Source organism: Prunus avium, chromosome 3, assembly GCF_965620075.1.
Source record: "Prunus avium chromosome 3, drPruAviu1.hap1.1, whole genome shotgun sequence".
Classification (NCBI taxonomy): domain Eukaryota; kingdom Viridiplantae; phylum Streptophyta; class Magnoliopsida; order Rosales; family Rosaceae; genus Prunus; species Prunus avium.
In genome coordinates this window covers 3,162,239-3,186,154 of record NC_142286.1, presented here as the reverse complement: position 1 = coordinate 3,186,154, position 23,916 = coordinate 3,162,239, and the positions used below count along the sequence as shown (strand labels likewise).

Below are 23,916 nucleotides of genomic sequence, written 5' to 3'. Positions count from 1 at the left end.
TTTAAAAAAAAATACAACATCATGGCGCGCTTCCTGACTCCACAATAGGCTAAGTATGAAAAATGGTTTTTCGGCATAATAATTTTCTGAAGGTAATTTTTGGTGGCTTTTATTCCTTACACATCAAATAAGAAAACTTGATTTTGTGGGATTTTATTATGACGTATATATTGACTTAATGAGCCATCATTTTTAGCCTAAATCGTATTTTGTATTAAAACCGATTTTTCATATTTTGATTTGGTGAGAATTTGATTTTCTAGTATTTTTATTTGAATCCAAATGGGGGGTACTTCCTTATTTACATTGTAAACTTAAGTAAATGGAGTAATATTAAAATAAATGAAAGTAAAAGGACAAAGAAATTTACTTAAATGCTGAAAATGAAAATAAGGAAATTTGCATTGTTTCATAACTTTCTATATACAAATTACAAACTAACATAACTCTGAGTTGGTTTGGGGAGGGAATTGTCGAGCAGGCAGTGACTGCTGCATTTTTAAAAAGAAACAAAAAAAACCTTTGCCAAAACGACGTCGTTTTGGCCAGGTTTAAAAAAAAAACAATCAATGCAACGATGTCGTTTTGATGTCAAGCGAAAAAAAAAAGATGAGGGCGCACGCGCTGGGTGTTGCGTGCAAAGGCTGGAGCTGCACACAAGTTGCCCCTTTGGGGCATTTCGTCGAACACCTTGCGAGGGTCAAGTTTGGCTACTCTAATGGAGGATTTCAGAGGTTGCAAGGGTCAATTGACCACCCTTGCTCCTCTGTGGATCCGTTCCTGCCCAAATCAAGGGGAGACCATGTAGAATCCTCAAATCAAGGAGAGCCATGCATTTTCTACCACTACTTGGACTACAAAAGGGAGCTCACCACCTCCAAGCAAAGGAGAGCAGCTGCCACTTCTCCAAGAGCTGCCCAAAGATCTCCCAAGCTCTCTATTTCTCTTCTACTAGAGCTCTTAAGTCTCTCTCCCCATATCTCTTTCATGTACAATGTAATCTCCATATTCAAATACAAATACAAAGTTATAAACTATAGTGGATGTAGTCCTATTATGGGTGAACCACTCAAACACTTGTGTTATGTGTGTGATTATGTCTTAATCTGTTATGTACAAATTCACTCGTTAACATTTGGTGCCGTATGTGGGAACCGACACAAATCTATGTCGTTCTCATTCCTCTCCTTCACAGTGAAACTCCCTCTCCATTGTGAGGCTCATTTCTACCAATAGTTCTATGCTAAAATCTGAAGCAAAACCTGCGTAGAGCACCCACGGTGCTCCCTTCTTATTTTCCTCTCTCACGAGTTATAATCCTCATTTATTTCTCAATCCAAGTCAACAGCCATATTGGTAGGGAGGAAAACTTGGTTGGTCAACCATCAGAAACCATCTTGCATGGTCATCTACAACGTCAGACTACCAACCCTACCACCTTGCATGGTCATCTACAACGTCGAATGACCGACCTGACCACCTTGCATGGTCATCTACAACTTTGAATGACTGACCCGACCACCTTGCATGGTCATGTACCACATCGAATGACCGACACGACCACCTTGCATGGTCATCCATCACGTCGAAACTACCGACCCGACCATTTTGCATAGTCATCTACAACGTCGAACGACCCACCTGGCCACCTTGCATGGTCATCTATCACGTCGAAAGACCAACCCGACCACCTTGACCATCTCGCATGCTTGATCTCTACGTTGTATTACTCGCATGGATGGCTTGAGCACTTTGTATGGTCATTGACCACTTTGCCACCTAGCATGGCTGACTACCATGTTGCATGACTAACCACCTTGCATGGTTGATTCTCCAAGGAACAAAAGCTCTCCCACCAAGGCACAGGTTGATCAGCTCGACCAAACAATGGTTTTACTTTAAGGTTCCCAGTCGATAGCAAGTTCTTAACTAAGAACTTGAGGGCTCGGGGGACACTACGTATATCGGCCACACCATCTCCAATATGTCCCGCCATGCTTAAAGAAAAGGAAAATTCTCCATATACATGCTTGCCTCGGCTCGGGTGATGACAATCTCAACGCAAGTAAAGGATTACACATACCTATTTTTATCTAAATTACCAACTAATGTGCATTATCATCGCACCATCATGTCATAACATATATACATCTACATTACATTGCCACCATGACATGACATACAAATCCATTACATCGCCATCATTATATGGCATACATCGCCGTCATTTCATGGCATACTATTGAAGATATGGAAAGATTACAAAATATATTGTACATTATTTGTTACCTTGTATAGGAATAGTCAACTTCTCTATTAAGGCTTGTACAAATTAGTGCCTTTAACTTAGGATTTAAATTACCTTCCTTAGGTAGTCTTATTGGCTTTATATATTGGCCTTCTTCTGTATTTCAAATACATAAAATATACGAGATATTATTTTACATGGTATCAGAGCCTATCTCGATCCATTAAAATTTTCCATTCTTCCTACGTTTTTTTTTCCAACCATGTCTGACATTGCCTCCACTGCTTCTCCCAAATCTGATGGGAAGAAATCAGTTAATAAGGACACGCCGCTGTCCATAGAATATGCGGCTTCTTCTCCCCTTTATTTACATCATTCTGATAACCCTGGTGTGATTCTTGTTACACAGCCGCTGCTTGGTGACAATTATCCTACATGGTCTCGCGCCATGAGGATGGCGCTTGACGCCAAAAACAAACTTGGGTTCATTGACGGAAGTATCGCCAAACCTGAGGATGTTGCAACCAAATTTCATCAATGGACCAGGTGTAATAGTATGGTTCTATCTTGGATTGTTAACGCTCTCTCTCCCGAGATATCCAATAGTGTTATCTATACCGCTACAGCACGTGAAGTTTGGGACGATCTCCGTGAATGTTTTTCTCAAAAGAATGCTCCTAGGATATTTGAGATTTGTCGCACCATTGCCAATCATACACAAGGTAACTCATCCATAGCCTCTTATTATACTGTTTTGAAAGGTTATTGGGATGAGTTATCTTCGTATATTTCGTTAACCTCTTGCACTTGTGGAGCTTCTCAAACTAGCATGAATCACATTCAAGAAGAGCATCTCATGCAATTTTTGGCTGGGCTGAACGAATCTTATTTTGGGGTTCGTAGTAACATGCTTCTTCAGGATCCTTTGCCGACTGTCAATCGTGCCTACTCCTTGCTCTTACAAGATGAACGCCAATGTTCTCTTCAACCTGTAATCACAACGTCTCTTGATCAATCTGCCATGGCAGCCAATCGATCGCAATCTCAGAAGCCATTTTATCATTGCAAATTTTGTGATGCCGACGATCACTCAGAATCTCGTTGTCGCAAAAATCTTGCCAGCAAAAATTATATGTTTTGCAAATTTTGTGATACTGCGGGGCATACAGAGTCTCATTGCAAAAAGAAGAATGGTACTGCCAAGACCAATTCTCCTTCCTCACGTACTCCCTCTATTGGTTCTTTTGTCGCAGCAACCACTAGCACTCCAGCTGCACCAACTCTAACTCACGAACAATACACTCAATTGATTGCCATGTTGCCATCCAGTAAAAATAATTCAATGGCTAATGTCGCAGGTAATCCATTATGTTTTCATTCTTCATTCAATCTCAATTCTTGGATAATCGATTCCGGGGCCACCGATCACATGGTTTCTAGTTCTACTATGTTAGACAACATGACCACTCTTAATACTGCTCCTATTAAATTACCAACTGGACAAACATCTAATATTACTCATATTGGCTCTTCCAAACCCTTACCATCTTTCCCTTTACATAATGTCTTATTGGTACCTGATTTTCGTTTCAATCTTCTATCTGTTAGCAAGCTCACTAAGCTACTTAATTGTTTTATTACCTTTTATTCTGATCATTGTGTTTTGCAGGACCTAAGTTCGAAGATGGAGATTGGTAAGGGATTGGAACGTGGTGGTCTTTATTATTTGGCTCCTGACGTACCATCCATTGCTAATTCCGCTGTTGCTTCCCCGAGTTTCAATCTATGGCACTGGCGCTTAGGTCATCCATCTAAATTTATTCTTCCCCACCTACAAAATTTTCATTCTGAAATTTCTATTCCTAATAATCATGTTTGCACCATTTGCCCTTTGGCTAAACATTGTAGACTTTCTTTTCCCTCCAGTACTATTTCAACGAATGCTTGTTTCAATTTAATTCATTGTGATGTGTGGGGTCCTTATTCTATTCCTGCTCTTTCTAGTGCTAAATATTTTTTAACCATAGTTGATGATTATTCTCGTAGTACTTGGCTTTATTTAATGCAACATAAATCTGAAGTCAATACCTATCTACCTCGTTTTTTTGCTATGATTAAAACACAGTTTAATCTTCCTATTCGCCAAGTTCGTACTGATAATGGAACTGAATTTTTTAATCACACCATCAAACAATTTTTTTCACTTGGTGTCATTCATCAACATAGTTGTGTGGGAACACCGCAACAAAATGGCGTTGTCGAGCGCAAACATCGCCATCTTTTAAACATTGCTCGATCTCTTCGTTTCCAATCGAACTTACCTTTATCTTTTTGGGGAGATTGTGTTCCTACTGCTACATATTTAATTAATCGTTTGCCCACAAAAATTTTACACGGAAAAACCCCTTATGATGTTCTGTTTGGCAAGTCACCATCTTATGCACATTTACGTATATTTGGTTGCCTTTGTTATGGGCATAATCCTTCCCCTCACTCAAAGTTTGATAAACGAGCCACACCAGGCATTTTTATTGGTTATCCACCTTCTCAAAAGGCTTACAAAATTTATGATCTTCACACTAAAAAGGTTTATACTTCACGTGATGTCACTTTCTATGAAACTGTATTTCCTTACAATTTATCCCACACAAATACCATGCCTAGCGTCTTACCTCTTCCTGTACCAGAATTTGAGCCTTCTGACCTTGCTCCCGCTTCCGCACCTACACAATCCCTTAACCCCATTATAGAGACCACACCTTCTCCATCTCAAGTTCCCACCCATTCCTCCCCAATATCACATACTTCTTCTCTGCCTCCTATTCCGTCATCTTCTCCTCCATCTTTATCAACACCGTCTAACTCTACTCCACTTCCTCCTCGCCATCGAAAGCCACCAGGTTATCTTAGTGACTACCACTGCTACCAATCTCAAGTTGATCTTCCCTCTTCAACTCCGGTTCAGCATGGCACCAGGTACCCTTTATCCCATTATTTATCTTATGACAAATTCTCTATTAAACATCAAAGTTTTCTTGCTTCTATTACTACCATTGTTGAGCCTAACAGTTTTGATGAAGCCACTAAATATCCTGAATGGCGTAAAGCTATGCAAAGTGAACTTGCTGCCTTGGAAGCTAATCATACATGGACCATCATGGCCTTGCCTGCTCATAAAAAAGCCATTGGCTGCAAGTGGGTCTATAAAATAAAACGGCATTCTAATGGCACTATTGAAAGATGCAAAGCTCGCCTCGTCGCCAAGGGATATACACAAATGGAAGGGATTGATTATCATGAAACTTTTTCTCCTGTTGCCAAGCTTACCACTGTTCGTGTTTTATTATCTTTGGCCGCTGCCAAGGGTTGGTGTCTTCAACAATTAGACGTCAACAATGCATTTCTTCATGGTGATTTACATGAAGAGGTCTACATGTAGCTCCTTCAAGGTTATCACGGTAAAGGGGGAAATATGGTGTGCCGTCTTAACAAATCACTTTATGGATTAAAGCAAGCTTCTCGGTGTTGGTTTGCAAAATTTTCCAAAGCTTTGCTGGGTGTGGGGTTTTCTCAATCTAAAGCAGATTACTCCCTTTTCTATCGTCACAAAGGTAAGTCATCAATTTTCTTGCTTGTATATGTTGATGATATTATTATTACAGGTACCGATGCTGCTACTATATCAATTATCAAGAATTTGTTGCACCAACGTTTTCATTTAAAAGACCTTGGTGATTTAAAATACTTCCTTGGGATAGAAGTGTCTCGTTCTTCAAAGGGATTGTATTTGAGCCAACGGAAGTATGCACTTGACATTTTGAAAGACTCAGGTCTTATAGGTGAACGTCCTACTTTCTTCCCCATGGAACAAAATCTCAAGTTAAACAATGAAGATGGAGAACTATTACATAATCCAGAAACCTATAGAAGATTGGTGGGTCGCTTGATATATCTCACCATCACCAGGCCAGACATTGTTCATACAGTTCATATTTTGAGCCAATTCATGCAAAGCCCCCGTACAACTCATAAAGATGCTGCATATCGATTATTACATTATTTGAAAGGGACTCCATGCCAAGGGATTTTGTTATCATCTTCAAATAATTTTCAATTGAGAGCTTACTGTGATTCTAATTGGGCTAGTTGTCCAATGACAAGGAGGTTGACTACAGGTTACTTTGTACTTCTTGGAGAAAGTCCTATCTCATGGAAAACAAAGAAGCAAGATACTGTATCACGCTCATCAGCCGAAGCAGAATATAGAGCGATGGCTATGGCAACTTGTGAACTCCAATGGTTACGATACTTACTTTATGATCTTGGTCTGTCACACACCACACCAAGCTTACTTTATTGTGACAACCAAGCTGCTTTATACATAGCAGCTAATCCAGTATATCACGAGCGCACCAAGCATATTGAGATCGATTGTCATGTTGTTCGAGAGAAGATTCAAAATGGTTCTTTACGTACTGCCTATATTCCTTCAAAGGAGCAACTCGCATATGGCTTTACCAAGTCTTTAGGTAAAGATCAATTCCAACGACTCAAAAACAAGCTGGGTATTCTTGATCTCCATACTCCAGCTTGAGGGGGAATATTGAAGATATGGAAAGATTACAAAATATATTGTACATTATTTGTTACCTTGTATAGGAATAGTCAACTTCTCTGTTAAGGCTTGTACAAATTAGTGCCTTTAACTTAGGATTTAAATTACCTTCCTTAGGTAGTCTTATTGGCTTTATATATTGGCCTTCTTCTGTATTGCAAATACATAAAATATACGAGATATTATTTTACACATACTTTAAACCATGACACGACATACATCGCCATTATGACATGGCATACATCATCATACAACACTATCATCACAAAATCATGTGATATGTGCTCGGCTTAACCTTACTATCTCTATATGTGTGCTCGGCTCGACCTTACTATCTTTATATATGAGCTCGGCTCGGACATACTATCTCCAAGATGCCTCGCCATGCTTAAAAAGAAAGAAAATTATCTCCAATATATGTGCTTGGCTCGGCCTTACTATCTTTATGTATGAGCTCGGCTCAGCCACACTATCTCCAATATGTCTTGCCATACTTAAAGAGAAGGAAAATTATCTCTAATATATGTGCTCGACTCGAACTTACTATCTTTATATATAAGCTCGACTAAGCCACACTATCTCCAATATGTTTTGCTATGCTTAAAGAGAATGAAAATGATCTCCATATATGTGCTCGGCTCGGCCTCATCACCTTAATAGATATGTGCTTGGCTCGACCTCACCACCTCTAACAGATATGTGCTTGGCTCGGTCAGACACTAGTCTTACTTGAAAGTCCCCAGCCAAGAAGCTATTCTCGACTGTGGACTTGGGGGCTTCTGTTGACACCATATGTGTTGACCTCACATCCCCCCTTAAGCAAATCCCACCAATCCCACCAAACAAGAAGTAGCTCGCTATGCCCCCTCCCATGCCTTCTCAATGCCCAAGGAACCCAAATCAAGGGAAGACCATGTAGAATCCCCAAATCAAGGAGAGCCATGCATTCTCTACCACTACTTGGACTACAAAAGAGAGCTCACCACTTCTAAGAAAATGAGAGCAGCTGCCACTTCTCTAAGAGCTGCCCAAAGATCTCCTAAGCTCTCTATCTCTCTTCTACTAGAGCTCTCAAGCCTCTCTCCCCATATCTCTTTCATGTACAACGCAATCTCCATATTCAAATACAAATACAAATACAAAGTTATAAACTATAGTGGATGTAGCCCTATTATGGGTGAACCACTCAAATACTTGTGTTATGTGTGTGATTATGTCTTAATATATTATGTACAAATTCACCCGTTAACAAAGTGCGAGCAATGACTAATATATAATGTGAGACAGAGTTTGAGAACTAGGAAATTTAATAACTTAGTTTATAGACGCAAAATGCAAATTATATCATAATTTGTTGTAATAAAGTTTTCATATTTTAGAACATAAAGGCAATATTTTAGTGAAAGAATTGGAATGATTTGGTTCCTTCAGGTTTTCCTTTTATTTCACATATATATATATATATATATATATATATATATATATATATATATATATATATATCTTTATAGTCCCCAGATTATACTTCTTCCACAAAGCTTGGGGAAGGATCCCTCACAAAACCTTGCTTAGAATTATCATAAGATCCCTTATTACAACTTTATGTTTTCACTTTTTTGTAGCTTGTTACTTTGTTGAAAAATGAAATAACATTACTGGAAATTTTCACTTATCAAATTATTCTATTAATAACATTGTTGAATTATTAATATGAATGATTGATTATAAATAATCATAATTTATAATGTACGGTAGTGATGCATATAGCGAGTCAACGAGAGATTCTTCAATAAGTATTTAAGTTAAGGATTAGTTATATATTTTTAATCTTAATCATTGGATTACATCTAAGAGACTACTAGCACATTTAATAAATGCAATACAATGGTCAAGATTAGAAGTATGTAACCAATTCTTAACATAAAATACTTATTACAGAATCTCCCGTGAATCAACATACACACATTTTAGGTACAACAATATCAATATAATATATCACTCATGAAATTAATCATTATTCATATATTCTTTCGAATATCCAACATTCCAACTATATATTATTCAACTCAGTTTCGATGCTTTATGTTAGAGAATATGTACGGACTGAGAGTGTTGCAGGGAGAAAATTTAGAGATAGATTTGGGGCAGGAGGGGGGGATCCACAGAAAAATCTAACAACAAAACCTGGCACGCAGGAAAGAACCGTATAGGTCTCACACACAAAGAGACAATATCCACAGGACAAGATACCTCAAGCAGCGACATTTCTCCATCATAACTATCCTAGGCTGCCCTACTGGCCACACCCTCTTTGCTTTTACATCAATGTATATAATCTATGTAAGATTTTTTTAGAGCTAGGGCTCAGAATTAGGGTTAGATTTTTGCAGTGCTTAGGTCTGTAGGGCTCAGTTCGCGTCTGGCTCCTGGAACCATTTAATTAAGCTATTTTAATTACCAGCTTTAGGTATTACTTGCTCTGTGCTTTTAGCTTCTGTGTTTGGTGAAAAGGATTTTGGATATTTCAAGAACCTATATATATATATATATGCTCTTGCTTCTTGAGATCAATTGTCAAAAACACAAATAAATGACAAAATTACTAAACAAAAGAAAATTGATATTTTTCTTGTAAACATGTGTTATGTTGTTAGTATATACGAATTTTTGTTATGGGGTGTTCAAATTGACCACCTAAACGTACACTAATTAACAAGATTCCCCTATTACTACATATTATTGTTTTCATCGAATGATTGACAGTCGTTGATTAGTATTAACTATGTAAATAATCGGCATTCTTGACTAGTATAAACCGTGTAAATATTCGGCATCCTTGATAAGTATGAACAGTTTAATTATAATTATATGAACAGTTTGGATGATGGATGATGAATCTTGCTTTCCGTGGTCGCATCGCGTGCCTGGAGCCAGGTGCTGAGTTTCAACATCTAACACACTAAAATAAAAGAAACAAAAGCATCAATTTCCAAGACACATCAAATAATGCAGCAATCTACATCTATATCTATGTGTAAAAGCCTTCACAGTTATGTGGCCTTTGGCCCATCCCTGCCCCATTTATTGAATTTATTCTTTCCATCTGTCTCTGCAATTCCAACATCTCTCTCCCTCTCTAAAGTGAACTTGGGTAGGGTTTTGAATGACCAATTTGCCACTAGCTAGGATCAGCATTCAGCAGTGGAGTGAATGGGTCACTTTCGTTCTCTTTGTTAGGGTTTTTCTTTTAAAAAAAAAAAATTAGGAAGAAGAACCTTTTGGAATTTTGATGGGACAAGAGCTTCCAGCTAGGGTTTTGGGTGAGATCCATTTGCTTTGCTTGGCTAGAGTACAGTTTGGCTGACATTGTTTTTGAGACACTGTAAAAAAAGAAAGAGAGACTGCGATGCTGCTGCTGCCGCTGGTAAAAGACTTATTAGATCCGGCCAAACATGCTTCTTGCTCTCTCTCCCATGTGACCTTGCTCCCTTCACACCAAGGTTACTTTTGTCATTTTGGGGACAACAACATGTCAAATAAACTCGCATAGCATTGCATATTAGCATATGTCATGCCATGCATGCCATTTTGCAAGTGTACTCGTATTTGCATTCACTGTCTTGTTTATCTCTGTCCCAAAATATCATACCGTAGACAATATAGACTGTCTCCTTTTATCTTTATTTATTTTCTCAATTATTTATTTTAAGTTTAATTAAAAGTACATTGTTCAGGGGGGACGGTGTGAATTTTTTTTGAAAGGATATTTCCTATTGAGATGAGCGATAATATATTAAACTCACACACACTACACGGATGCTAGGACTCAAACCCAAAAACTTACATGGAGGAGTAATTGTTCTAAACCACTACACTAGTGGGTCCTTATGGGTGTGTATTTCTATTTGCTTTGCAAGACATTTTAGAGATTTTTTGGACCAATAGGTTTGATTAGTGTGTAAGTTAATTTTGAATACCCAAAATCAAAGGATAATGATATTATGAATGAGACTTCTCTATCCAACCAATTTAACCTTCTTTTTTAAAAACTTGCAATTGGGGCCAAAGGCCCAAAACAAACAAAACAAACTAGAAACAAGCCCAAAATAAAAAGCAAATTAGCCAAAGAATTCTATAGTGAGGGCCTTATCCCTTATATGAGGCCTTATTTTTTAACCGTTAGATTGAAATTAGTTAGACACTAGATAATTTGATCCAAAAGTTAACATAACGCCCTCACTATAGAATGACTACAGTTTAGCCTGAGCTATGAACCACCATTGATCATCCTAGGATGGATGGATGGATATCCTTATGACACTCCATTAAAACGTATGTGATATGAAAATCATTTTGGATTATTGATCCCATTCAAATGAAAGGAATTTCATCCAAAAATAGAGAATGATTAAAATATTCTAAAGTCCCAACCAAAATTATAATTAAAATTCTATTTTTCACTACTATTGGTATCGATTTTAAGAGAAGTATTGCACCAAATCATGAAACAAATAAAAAAGACAGAACATATAAATTTTATTTGGCTGTATTGTTTTGAATGTAAAGCCCAATATATGACAAACATGTCAGTTGGTCAAATATTCAGCTTTAACTACGTTGGAGCAAAGTCCCGAATTCAAATCTCATGCTTGACATTAAAAGATATTCGAGCACAGTGGAAAAGGGCCTTGACTTGCAGATTAGAGATCTCTGGTTCGAACCCTCATGACATCATAATTGTGTGTGTGTGTGTGTGTGAGAAATTCCCTTCCCTTTTAATTTAGACTATCCTTTATACTCAAGGAAAAAAAAGATAAATGAAAAGACGCATTAGAATTCCGGCAACATAAAATATTTCATGATTTTTGTTCAAGTAAATTTATTTCTTGTATGCAATGCCTTAAATTGATATAAGGTTTACAAAGTTCTTATGCCCCCTTTTGTAAAGTATACAAATGTTCCTGGATCCAGCTGAAAGTCTCAAAAATGATCTTTCAGTTGTCAATTTTTCTTTTATAAATTCACTTCACAATACAATATTTTTAATTGGCATTAATCCAATTATTTAATATTTTTAATTGGCATTAATCCAATTATTTAATTTGTATAAGATTTTTATAAAGATCCCTCAAGCAGATAAACTTGTGGGTTCCATGATGAGGGAGCTTTGCTAGACTGTCTTTTAAGCCAGGCCACCAGATTGCCAGACAGACCTTTGGATTCCAGAGACTTTCTAGCTCTCCTGGACAAGTTAATAATCAATTTAAATATAAGTTTAAAAAAAAAATATTGAGGGTGATGTGAACATGATTAAGAAATGGAGAATTGTAAAGATAATTAAATAATGTGCTTGATTATTTTAATGTAAAAATTAATACAAATTGGTCACAATTATTTTATTTTATTTTATTTTAATTTTTAAAGATCCAGATCATGAGAATAGATCACTTGAAAGAATTGACCTAGTTTGTGATAACCGTTCATCTAGCTGAGAGAGTTTTCTTTAAAAAAAAAAGAAAAAAAAATTGAGTAGAAAAGAAAATGGAAAAAATGGAAATATGAAAAAAGGAGTTTTAAGAGTTGTGGGTCGATCCAGCTTATCACCCATTTGAAACGGGCCACTCAAAGTTTTGTTAAAAGAGGGATTTTATGGACACCCAAGCATCATCTCTGGACACCCATGACTTAAGAGATTTCTATTCTACCATAATCAAATGAACGAGGCATCCTCAACAACGCGGTCCGGTTCCTCGACACCGCCATTGAAAATCCGGTCAACCCATGGCAGGAGCTAAGCTAAAATACGACCCGAACCCGACCATCCCATTGAACGGGCTGAGCCGTACTAGAGCCGGACAAACTGATGGACCACGGACGTAAACCTTACCTTCTACCTAATTTCAGGGTCCAACCAAATCTTTGAGACGAGCCCAATGGGCCCTTCCACCATTAATTCACACTGAAAAAGCGAAAACCATGATATACCTACTAACTAGGTCCACATGGTCCCAAGACTGGTTTTCCTTTATAAGATATTTTTTGTTTTGCATTCTATTGGTTTCTTTTTTTAGTGTTGTTGCTTTGGAGTCTTGGACTGCAAACTCTCGTTAAATTTGAGAAGGGTAAAGAAAGAGTCTTGATTTACATATTTGATGAGAGAGATTGAGGACATTTTCAATTGGGTAAAGCCAATTGACACCAGTGCATAGACTTGTGAATATTTTTTTGTCACCAACTTCATGATAACCATTTGACAAGTCACAAAGCTACACGAACACTCTCTTTCTCTCTCTACACATTTTCCCTTCCCCCTCTGTCTTTCTCTCTCATTGAAAAACAGCTTAAAGATTCTTCCTATGCAATCATTCACCCAAATTAGCCCAACCGTTGAATCCCGCGTAGACTCTCTCCCTCTCTCTCTGTATCTATCTACCTCCTTCGCTGTCTCTCTCTCTCTCTCTCTCTCTCTAGTTTCTCTGTTTCTGCGAAGGTGGCGAAGATCACAGAGAAGCTCCCTCCTCCCATTATACCTTCCAATTAATGTTTTCCCCAACTACCCATTTGACTCATTTCTGTAATTCTTTTCCACAGGGACAAGAAAGCCCCAAAGACCCACTTTCAATCCAATTCCTTTTGTCAAAAAGCTAACCCTTGTGTGACGAATTTGAATATGGAATCAAAGCCTTTCTGACCATTTGACCGATTGGTTTGATTCTGCTGAACGATAAATCAGAACGACCTAGATTGGAAGATCAAGCGAGCTCATGCCCAAACCCTAGACCTCTGGGACTATATCTGTAAGAGGAACCGAGCTTTCTGAGGCAGGCCCCGAGAGGACGAAATCGAGCATTTGGGCCTGAACCCATCTGACCCTTTTGGTTGCAGTTTCAGAGGAAGAGGAAATCAGAGAGGCCTGATTGGAAAACGGCTCAGATTCAGAAACCCTAGTTCTTGGGTGTAATCAATCTGAAGAGGCAAGGTATTCCCTCTTTCTCTTCCTTTCGATTCAAAGCTGATGAAAAGGAAAGTAAGAATTTTGGGTTAGACTCAGATGCGAGAGTGCTCCAGAAACCCTAGCCCTAATTTGCCTTGAGAGTGCAAGTCCTGTGGTTGTTGTTTTCATGGAATCCCCATTTTCAAGCTTAGTTTTTGTGGTTTTGGGGTTTGCTATTAGCTTATATGCTCTTCTTGTCGAGTCTCAATCTCAAGTTGGAGTGAATAATCTCGTCTCGGCACCTTCCCCCCCACCACCTCCACCATCTCCACCACCTCCATCGCCACCGCCTCCATCGCCACCGCCACCGCCACCGCCACTGCCACCGCCTCCACAATCTCCGACCCCGCCACCTCCGGAATCTCGGACCCCGCCATCTCCACCAGAATCTCCTGGCCCGCCATCACCTGATCGCCCCGCAAATCAGCTCAATTCCAAGAATGATCGTAATAGACTGCCACCTCCCCCACATAGTGGGCCAAGACGGCCCAATACTCACCGTTGGCATCCTCCACCGCCCCATCCTGGCCACAAGTACAATGCAGGGAAGAAGATTGGGCTGTTGTTTGTTGGTATTGCTGCCATTCTTCAGATTGGTGTGATTGGGTTCTTGGTTTTCAAGAGAAGGCAGCTGCTAAGAGTGAAGGATAGATATGAGACTTGTTCTTGAATATTTTAGTTGCAGGCTTCTTACAAATTCTTTTGTTTCGCTGAGAGCTATGTAGTTGGGGCTATGAGTGGATTGGATATTATTCAATGAGCATATCATAGTGGGGCTTTTAGGGAATTATGATTCTTTGGTGAGCGGCAGGCAGTATATGAATCACGAACAGATCGATATGTTGTGAATGGATCCGAGGATTGGTGGCTGCTCTGTTTGGCCCCCTTGCGGTTGCTCTGTAAATGGGTTATTGTTGCTTGGAATTTTCTTCATGTTTCTTCAATCTTCTGTTGATTTTTTTGTTCTTTATCTTTGTTTACACGGCTTATAATTTAAAGCAGAAGAAACCACCTTAGGATTTGTGTTTTGACCTGATTACTTTTTCTCATTTCCTGCTAACTTTAACCCTCTGACTGTATAACAATGTTAGAAATCATGGAAGAATTACAATGACAGTATCTAGTTTTCTCTCTTTCTATGAGCGTGATGACAATATCAAATTTGTGGGTTGCATATACAATATATTGACATTGACTGCTGAAATACACATTATGGTATTGGCATCAATGATTTTGTGGGTTCATATTGTGATCTAGTCTAGTTTGTGTTCTATATATCAATACTCTGACTTTCACTGCTGAAATACACATTATAGTTTTGTCTGGAAACACATCCAAATGTTGTTTTGCTGCCCTGATTTCATTTTGGTACATTTATCAGTGGTGTGTGCTGACTTTTTGCATGACCATGTTGGAGAGTAGGAGGAATTGCCTGGCATTCTGGTTTTTGTTATATCTTAGCTCTTTGTGCTGATTGTAGAATATGAATCATACCAATACTATTTTTCCTTGGTCTTCTGAAAGTGTTTTTTAAAAATAGGGAAAATTTTTCCCTTTCAATTAGCTTTTAGATGCTAGCTGCATCTGCTGAATGCCCTACTAAGAAGTTTCTGGTGAAAGATACTTAGAAGAACATTCACCAGTGAAGCAGTATCTGTTAAATAACTTGCTGCTGGATCTTGTTCTTTAATGTAACCAACGGCAATAGACTAAACTAGCAAATATTAGGAAACTTAGACACACAAGAATTATACTGGTTCGGCAGAACTTTTGCCTACGACCAGTTGTGATTTCTCTACCTAGAGAAATCACCGCTCCTTTGATTAATAATAGAGATTACAGAACTTTTGCAAACCCTAGAACTAATCTCAAAACTCTTGGCTGTCTCTGGCTATTTTTCCTCTCTCTCAAAATAAGCCTTGCCACACCCTATTTATAGATATAGAGTTGGCTTACATGTCCTAAGGCTGATTGAATTCCTATTCCTAAGTGGATTAGGAAATTACACTTATCCAAAACCAAATAGGCTTCTAGAAATCCAAACCTGAATTGAATAAGGAAAACTGAAATTCTTTCCTAATCCCTCTAGGACAAGAATACCTCTAATTTTCCTAAAGCAATCCTAAACCAACTAGGACATATTTGACGAGCCAAAATCCTAACAGTATCACTGACATCAAGCTGTTCAGAGCATTAAAAGAAAGATAGCGTGTCCCTCTGGATAGGTGTGGTAGGAAGTGTAGTAGCAAAGTATACTGTCAGAAATTTTGAGATTTATAGCCTGGGATTAAAAATGGAGCAATATGAATGTGTAGGAAAGTAGTTGTTTTTCAGTTTGAGTGGCATCTGTTGTAAGATCGTGAGCCTCAGTATTTCAATCATGTTTCTACTGCAGCAACTGTGTTAATTTAAATTAGATTGACATGTTCACCAAAATATGGTTGAGAATGGAGCCTTATTCAAATGTTACCATGTTTGTTTCCCAGTTCATGATAGTTTGATCCATTCTGCTATATTGGAGAAAGATACGCAATGGTTGTTTGATGATAATGACACTTCCCTTATTTGATCATCATACTTTCCCTACATTTTGATGATAATGATACAGATTTTTGCCTGGAATCAGAAGTTTTAATGTATTTTTACAGTTGATGAGACTTGTTCTTATAAGCATTTCCTTTGTGCTCGGATTGTGGGAGGAATACTGCCTCCTCCCCCTTTTGGGAGGGTCACATAAGTTATCTCTTTTATTTTTTGTGGTAAAGTTTATGCGTAAAGTTTGTCTTTTATCTTCTTCGTTCTGTTTTTGGTAAAGTTTATGTACAAAGGTCATCTACTATCATCTTTCTTTGCTTGTTTGGTTCCATATATTGAAAATAAGGGATTCTCTCAACTTGTAAATGCTATATTATGAGCTATGACTTTGATTCTATTTGCTTATCATAGGGCTGAGAAACAGCAGCTATCGAGTCTCCTTGCAATAGCTGCAAACTGAGGCCAATCTCAGGAAGTTGACTTCCCTCTGAGTTAGAGTTACGCAAAGACAAAGAGAGCATAATTTGGCCAATGCGTACAGAATATAATTTGTTTGACTATGACAGTTTCCTTTGTTGTAACTTGGAATTGATGGACAAAGTTTGGCCTATTTTTTCTACCAAAAAAATAGAACAACAGTTTGGCTTTTGTGTCATAATATAAAATCAAAAGCAAGATGTCATGTTATGCGATTTTTCAAGACAAATGATCAAATCAGATGGAGTATTAGACCAATTAAATGGTGTATTATTAAACTAATCAATTTGATTTAACGGCTAACCAATTTGATCCAACGGTTAAGAGATAGGGTCTCATTTAAAGACCTTAGATAAGGCCTTCACTATAGATATCAGAACATTGAAGTGGTGTTTATGATCAATCCAATATGATATTTTTCAAGTGCTTGTTATGTTAGACTTGATATTATGAATGAAAAGTATCAAATGCAAAATTGCAAATGTTCTCGTTTTGTACTTTTGATTTCAACTTTTCCGTCTAAAAGATACTTCAAAGAAGCCTAAAGGTAAATAGCTCAAAGGGAAGGCTAAGCCCAACAAACAAAAAGCAAACACTCGGAAGAGCAGCCCAAACACATGAATAACAAAGAAGAGAACCAACATACGCAACTCCGCCAACGGGTCCAGTCCAGTTGAAAAAAGCCTGACTAACAGATCAGTCTCAAATTCGAACCTCCAAGATACATTAACAGTGTGGTATGCATGAGGAAAACCCCTCCCCATTTCTAACGTTGGCCAAAAATAAAAACAAAAAAGAAAGGTACTCCTAGGAGACAAGATACATGATGCTGGTATATTTCATCACTACTTAATTTTTGTCAAATGGATGTTTTGGAGCAATATTTAAACTTGTATAATAAAGAAAAAATAACTTAAGCCAGATTTAATTTTATTTTATGGGGAAAGCGCATCTATGTGGCAATGTCAAGTTCAATGAAAAACCCACTCACTCACATGAACCCTTTGGAAAACACACAAAAAGTCCACATAGGTAAAAGGGTAAATGAGCCAATTCATTGCAGATGTTCCCCATGTTGGGTCCATAAATATGAAACTTGTGTAACCAAATTCCATATGATAAAAGTAGTTGCTACCCATTACATTACAGGCCCCATATCATTTCAATATGCTTCATTTCAACATGCTTCCAGTCAAACAAGCAAGTCTATAAATACCAGACATGAAACATGTTTCTTAGAGAGGGGTAGAGAGAAGAAGAAGCAAATAAATATCAAGAAAAAGCAAAAGACAGAAATCCTTGTGTGTGGCCCCTACATTATTCACTCACTCACTCACTCACTCACAAGCCTTTCAGCAAAATAAAGCTCCCTAGCCACCAGTTCGAGTTAGAAAAGGCAATGCCCCACCAGAGAGTACTCTTTTGGCCTTTGTTCAAACTCCCCATAATTGAGATTTGAGACTTCAGCCATCTGCACCACGAAGGAAACGTTTCAAATTAAACAACTGACAACAAAGAGGTCAGAGGCTCAGAGCCAAATGAGAACATTGACAGTTAAAACCTAATTACCATTAGGAACTCCAGAGTTGGATGAAAGATCAAGCCAGGTGTCTGTGCTCTTTGGTGGCTGCCAGTCTCCAAAGAAGTGGTGCAGTGACTTTTGGGTTTCAGCTGCTTCTTTCTCTGTTTTGATTGCTCTGCTTGATTTGAAATCAGTGCCCCAAACAAAGCAATGCTGCTCCTCCTCCTGTGATTGTTGAGAAACTTCTGGATTATGATGATCTGTGAGGCTTTGGAACTGTGGTTGAGAGTAGCCTCTGTAGGAACTCATCGGTGGCTGACATGATGATGAGCCCCCAGTCAATATGCTTCTTCCATTTGCTGAAGACTCTGGAAAGAAAGCTAGCTCATCCACACTTCCCTTTGTTCCATGAAGATACCTATTGGCAAAAGAAAGAACAGAACTTTATGGGGAAAATACAAAAATAAAAAAAGACTAAAATAAATCATGGGTGAATCTGATTTTTGTAAACACAAACCTGTAATCTTTTTCAGCTTGATTGTTATAAGATCCAGAGTTCAAAAAAAGGTGAGGGGTAGCAGAAGAGCTGTTGTTCTGAGGTGAGAAAACAGAACCAGGAAGAGGCCTAGAACTTGTGGAGGAAGACTGAGGGTAATTAAGGAAGGGATAAGGAGATGAATTAGATTGGTGAGGGTGATGTTGGGTTTGTGTTTCAGTGGATATGGATGAGGAAAGTGGGGAGAGAGAGTAGGAAGAGGTTTTGGAGAGATTTTTGTTGTTGGGTGATGAGAGGGCTGAAGAAGAAGAAGATGAAGGGTGCTCTGTTGCAGCAGTTGTTGGAGGAGTTGTAGTTGATGAAGAAACTTCCACAGGCTTTCTTGAACGGTTTCTGCCTCTGTGCATATGCCTCTCACAGTACTTTGACTCTGGGTAAGCTTCCTTTGAGCACCTCCATTTTTTACCATCTGTTCTTCTGCACCTCCCTGGCTCTGGGTCTACCTTTCTGCCAAAACCCATCTCATAACAGCCCCATCCCACTGCACCCACACAAGTACCAAAGATACCCAAATTATTACAAAACAAATATATCAATACCTTTTTTTTAATCTCAAAAAATTAAAATAACATAGAAACTTTATTAAAAAAAAACAAAACAAAACCATGAACAAAACATGTGCTTACTGGGAGGATGGGGGAAGAGTCTTGAAGAAATTGAATTGTCCAACCTTCTCTTTAAAGAATAGACAAGATCAGTTGGAATAGGTATCCCTGAGGCCATGTACTTGAAGATGAGAGCTTGGTGTTCAAGCTCTTGCCACTGATTTGGTGTGAAAGGGTACCTATTTCTTGCAGTATTTGGATTTCCACTCAACATTTTTTTTTCCTTCTGATTTTTCAAGCAGAACAAATTTATATAAAAAAAAAGAAGAAGAAAACAAAACAAAGAATTAATAATCCTTCAAAATACCAAGGTGATGAAAAACAAGAAGAAGAAGGATTCAGGAAGAACAGCTTTGGAGATTTAAGAGACAAAGAGAAAGGAAGGTTTGTTTTTTGTTGAGCTGATTGTTTAGTGGGTTGCAGGCTTCTTTTATTTTATGCATGGGTGAAACTAATGGCTCTTGAGAGGCTCTGAAGACACTCTCTCTCCTCTCTCCAGTATTTCTCTCTCTTCTCTGTGCACTCTGTCTGTCTGACAGAGTCTGCTCTTATTATGACTGCAACTCTGCTCCTGCTCTGCAGCTGCCCCTGCGCAATACTCACATGAGTGTGGGCCCACGTGTGACCTCTGCATGGTCCCACGTGTGTAGGCCTGACGGAAATGTCCCACTGGCACAGGATAGCTGCTCCTTGTTGCCGCTCCTGTCTCTCAATCTCTACACGACAGAAATCCATAAAACCGAAAAAATAAAAAAATGAAGTGTTATTAAGGAAAAATGCACCTTTCTTCTTTGGTTTGCTGTCTCCACATCACATATATAGTCTCCTTGAGAAGCGTGCCTTGTTTTTATGTGAGGCTGCAAAATTTAATAGCAAAGCAAATCTCTTTTGTAATGTGAAATGTGAAGCTTTTTGTTAAGGGCAAGGTGTGAGAGAGGTTTTTATTTTTTATTTTTTATTTTTATATATGACACCCTCCCTCTCGTGTAGGAGAAAAGACTTCAATAAACATGGATAATACTATGTTGCTATTCCCTATCAATAACTTTATGATATGGGTGATCACACTTTCACATGATATATTATTATTGATTGGAAATAGCAAAATAATATTATCTCCGTTTCAATTAAATTTTTCTCCTTAGTAGAGGTGAAAAAAACTTACATATAACTGGAATGACACTGTTTTACTATCCTAGGCCAATAACGCAACACAATGACACGTTAAAAAGTTATCTTATGTGTTATTGCGTTATTGATCAAAAATAAAGAGGGCATACTCTAGCTTAGGCCTGCCTTGTGGTACGGACAAGTGCTTTTTACTCTTCTACTTTTCTTTTCTTTTTTACCCACATCCCCACCACATTTACTTCATTTGACTTTCAAATGTGAAAATTTGGGAGAGAAAAGTAATGATTTTTCTTTTTTTCTTTTCTGGGTTATGAAGTAGTGTTTTTTTTATATAAAAAAAAATCCCATGATCGTTTACATTATGTTTTTTTTTTTAATATCCCTGAGTTTTAACTTTTTTCTCTTTAAACTCCCTTTTTTTTTTCTTTCTTTGAGGTGACTTGGTAGGCCATCTCATCCATTATTGAGCAGAAAGCTTTTGGGGGAAGCAGATCGTGCATCTGTGTGTGATAATTTGTTTTCAGATTGATACATCTAGATTGTGGGAGATTTTTGTTACTCATGAATGTAAATAGTGAATGCACCAAATGGTTGAAGAGTGAGAAATGGAGAGTGAAGTTGAAGAGTTTGAAAAGAGAAAGAAGGATAAAATCTCAAGAAGTTAAAAAGGTCATCAAAAGATTACTCTGATTCATTGCAGAAACAAGTATGACCATGGAAAAAAGAAATTGATGATCTTGGCCTAGTTGACCATGTTGGTAGTATCTGAATTATCAAGATTGGTGTGAATTTCAGAAGTTATTTCCATCTTGGGTTTGGAAAATCTTGCAGCTGGTGCAGAAACTGAACTGAACAGGGAATGACAAAGGGTTAATTCAACAAGCATGAAACACAAATCAAAGGAATGAGACAAATGCTGAGAAAAAAAAAAACACAATTCTTGCCCCTATTCCTTGTGTTTCTAATTCATTCTTTTCTTTCACACAAATCATATATGCATGATCATAGTTCATACTTTTTTATGAAATATCATAGGACACCCATTTTTGATAAATAAAAAATAAAAAATCCTTGGACACCCATTTCTCATCATCAAGATCACAAAATGAGAATTCTGTCACATCTATTCGTGCATGTCTACAGCAAGAAAGAAAAATGACAACATATCTTCTGTGCTTGTGAGTGTTGACACCTGTTACTCTCTGAGCCAAAACACATGCACCCGGTGTTCTTCATTGTTGTGGCTCAACTAAGTCAGGTTTGGTCAGTGAACCCAATATTCCCCTTAAGGTGCAATCTCTTTGAAACACCTCTTTCCATATTAGTCACATAGACTGATGCTGTTTTACATTGCAGGTATCAAGACTAAAATAAAGCTCACCTGGGAAGGATGCGTTTTTGACTGCATCATAGACTTTGTGGGTCCCTCACAAACTTGCATGACAACCTTAGCTGTGCAACAACGTAAAAGTTAAAAAAATAACTTAAATATCTCGATGGATTTTTAAAATTTGAAATTTGTCTGGAGAATCATGTGTTGTTTTTTTTTCATCGTAGTTGATCAACCTTCTTCATTTTTTTTCATAAATAATGTATCACGTTTCTTTTCTTCAGCACCTGTTTCCTCCACCGCCTTCTTTAATGCCTTTCTAATTGAATTTCAAGTTGTTGCTGCTGCTACAAAATTGCAATGTTGGAAGTTGGAACAACCAGTGGACCAAACTTTGGATTATTTATGTTTATCCACTCCAATTTATTGTGGGATTAACAACCCAAATAAAGAAACACAAAGGATTGGATCGGAGACCATAACTTCTTTCTCCTTTTGGGGAGAGAATCGAGAGAAAAAAGAGGTAGGGTTAGTTGAAGAAGTTATATCAGGTACATAGGTTTAAATATATATATATATATATATATATATATTTTTTTTTTTCTTCACTGGTGGTGGATTGGTCATCTTAATATCTTATCATTAAGATTAAAATATCTGAGCCCCTTGTCTCAAATTGTTGTTTGGAGTTAATTTGCTGAAGAGAAATGGGTTTGGTTTAGGAGAAAGGGGTTGCGTACTGATATGATATGACTGATGGACTGATCTTTCTGCATTGGTTTGCTCTGAGTAAGTATGGTGTGGCCTGACATATTCCACTGCAGCCCTGCATTTAAAAGGAAATTCCCATAATTTCTAAGCCAATAAATCCAAAGACCCTTTCAGGCTTGCTTTTTTCTCTTTTCTTTTTTCCATTCAGAAAGGTTCTGATTTAGAAAACAAATTAAGGTAAAGGTATCAAAATAATGCAACTTCTCAGAGCTTCCCACAGCCTTTCCTAAAAGTCTCCTGCCAGCCATAAACGAATTGATATACGATTCTTTGATGACTTTTTCAAAACTCACACACACTGTATATATGAATGCTACAGCATTTTTCATGAAAGAGCAATTGCTCTAAACTACTATACTAATAAGTTCTTTACTAAAATTTTCTGTGTTGAATTTGAAGTTATATGTTAAAATAACGTGAATTTGGTTTTAAGCAAGTATTTATTATTATTATTATTATTATTATTATTGTTATTTTGTAGTTTTATGATTTGAGATTTAGATATTATATTGGAAGAATAAAAGTTGAAAAACACGTAGCTTTAGAGCATCTCCACCCACAATGGCTAAGTCTAAGGCAATGGCAAGCAAGGGCTGCCACTATTCACTTGAATAGTGTCAGCCTTTGCATTTGTGGTTCCACCCACAAGCCCTAAGTCTAGGGCAAGTCTAAGGCAAGAAAGGAAAAAAATATTATGCAACAAAATATAAACAATTTAGAAAGTGAATAAAATTGTTATGTATTTATAGGGAAAACATCTATAATTTTTTGGTATTTAAAAAAAAAAATTTGAAAATTTTTTGGATATTTTTTGAATTTTTTTAAATATTTTTTTGCTCGCTGACATCAGCGTGACGTCACAAAACTCGGTTTGAAGCCCAGGCAAAACCTGCCCTTGGGCTTGCCCGGGCTGGTGGGACCCATGCCAAACCGGGCTGCAGGCTGCAGCGCTGGAGCTGCTTGGGCTTGCGAGGGGGGCCTTTTGCCCGGTTCTTCTCCTGCGCTGGAGATGCTCTTAGATAGAGCACAAAATCAACACCAAATAAAATGGCAGATGTTTTGCTGAAGTCTGATAGCATCCAAGTAACTTTATACAAAGTTCATCTAAAAAAGTAACTTTATACAAAGTGAG

General features: G+C 37.8%; 2 protein-coding genes across 3 annotated transcripts; one reads left to right on the top strand and one right to left on the bottom strand.

Moving 5' to 3' along the window:
• The first annotated feature begins 13,092 nt into the window (after positions 1-13,092).
• On the top strand, positions 13,093-14,893 carry LOC110744867 (uncharacterized). Its single transcript, XM_021944901.2, has one exon. The coding sequence runs from the start codon at positions 13,985-13,987 to the stop codon at positions 14,525-14,527; it is 543 nt and encodes a 180-aa protein (XP_021800593.1). The 5' UTR covers positions 13,093-13,984; the 3' UTR covers positions 14,528-14,893.
• A 3,114-nt stretch (positions 14,894-18,007) lies between these two features.
• On the bottom strand, positions 18,008-20,077 carry LOC110744857 (growth-regulating factor 4-like). 2 transcript variants are annotated; one of them, XM_088249984.1, is made up of 4 exons: positions 19,574-20,077; positions 18,909-19,428; positions 18,439-18,833; positions 18,008-18,340 (listed from the first exon to the last, which is right to left on the bottom strand). In XM_088249984.1, exons 1-4 carry the CDS (start codon positions 19,764-19,766, stop codon positions 18,333-18,335), a joined length of 1,116 nt encoding a protein of 371 aa, XP_088106110.1. In that variant the 5' UTR covers positions 19,767-20,077; the 3' UTR covers positions 18,008-18,332. The 2 variants fall into 2 exon arrangements, with proteins under 2 accessions (XP_088106110.1, XP_021800575.1); XM_021944883.2 differs by having other exon boundaries at positions 18,439-18,809; positions 19,574-20,075.
• Positions 20,078-23,916: the final 3,839 nt, after the last annotated feature.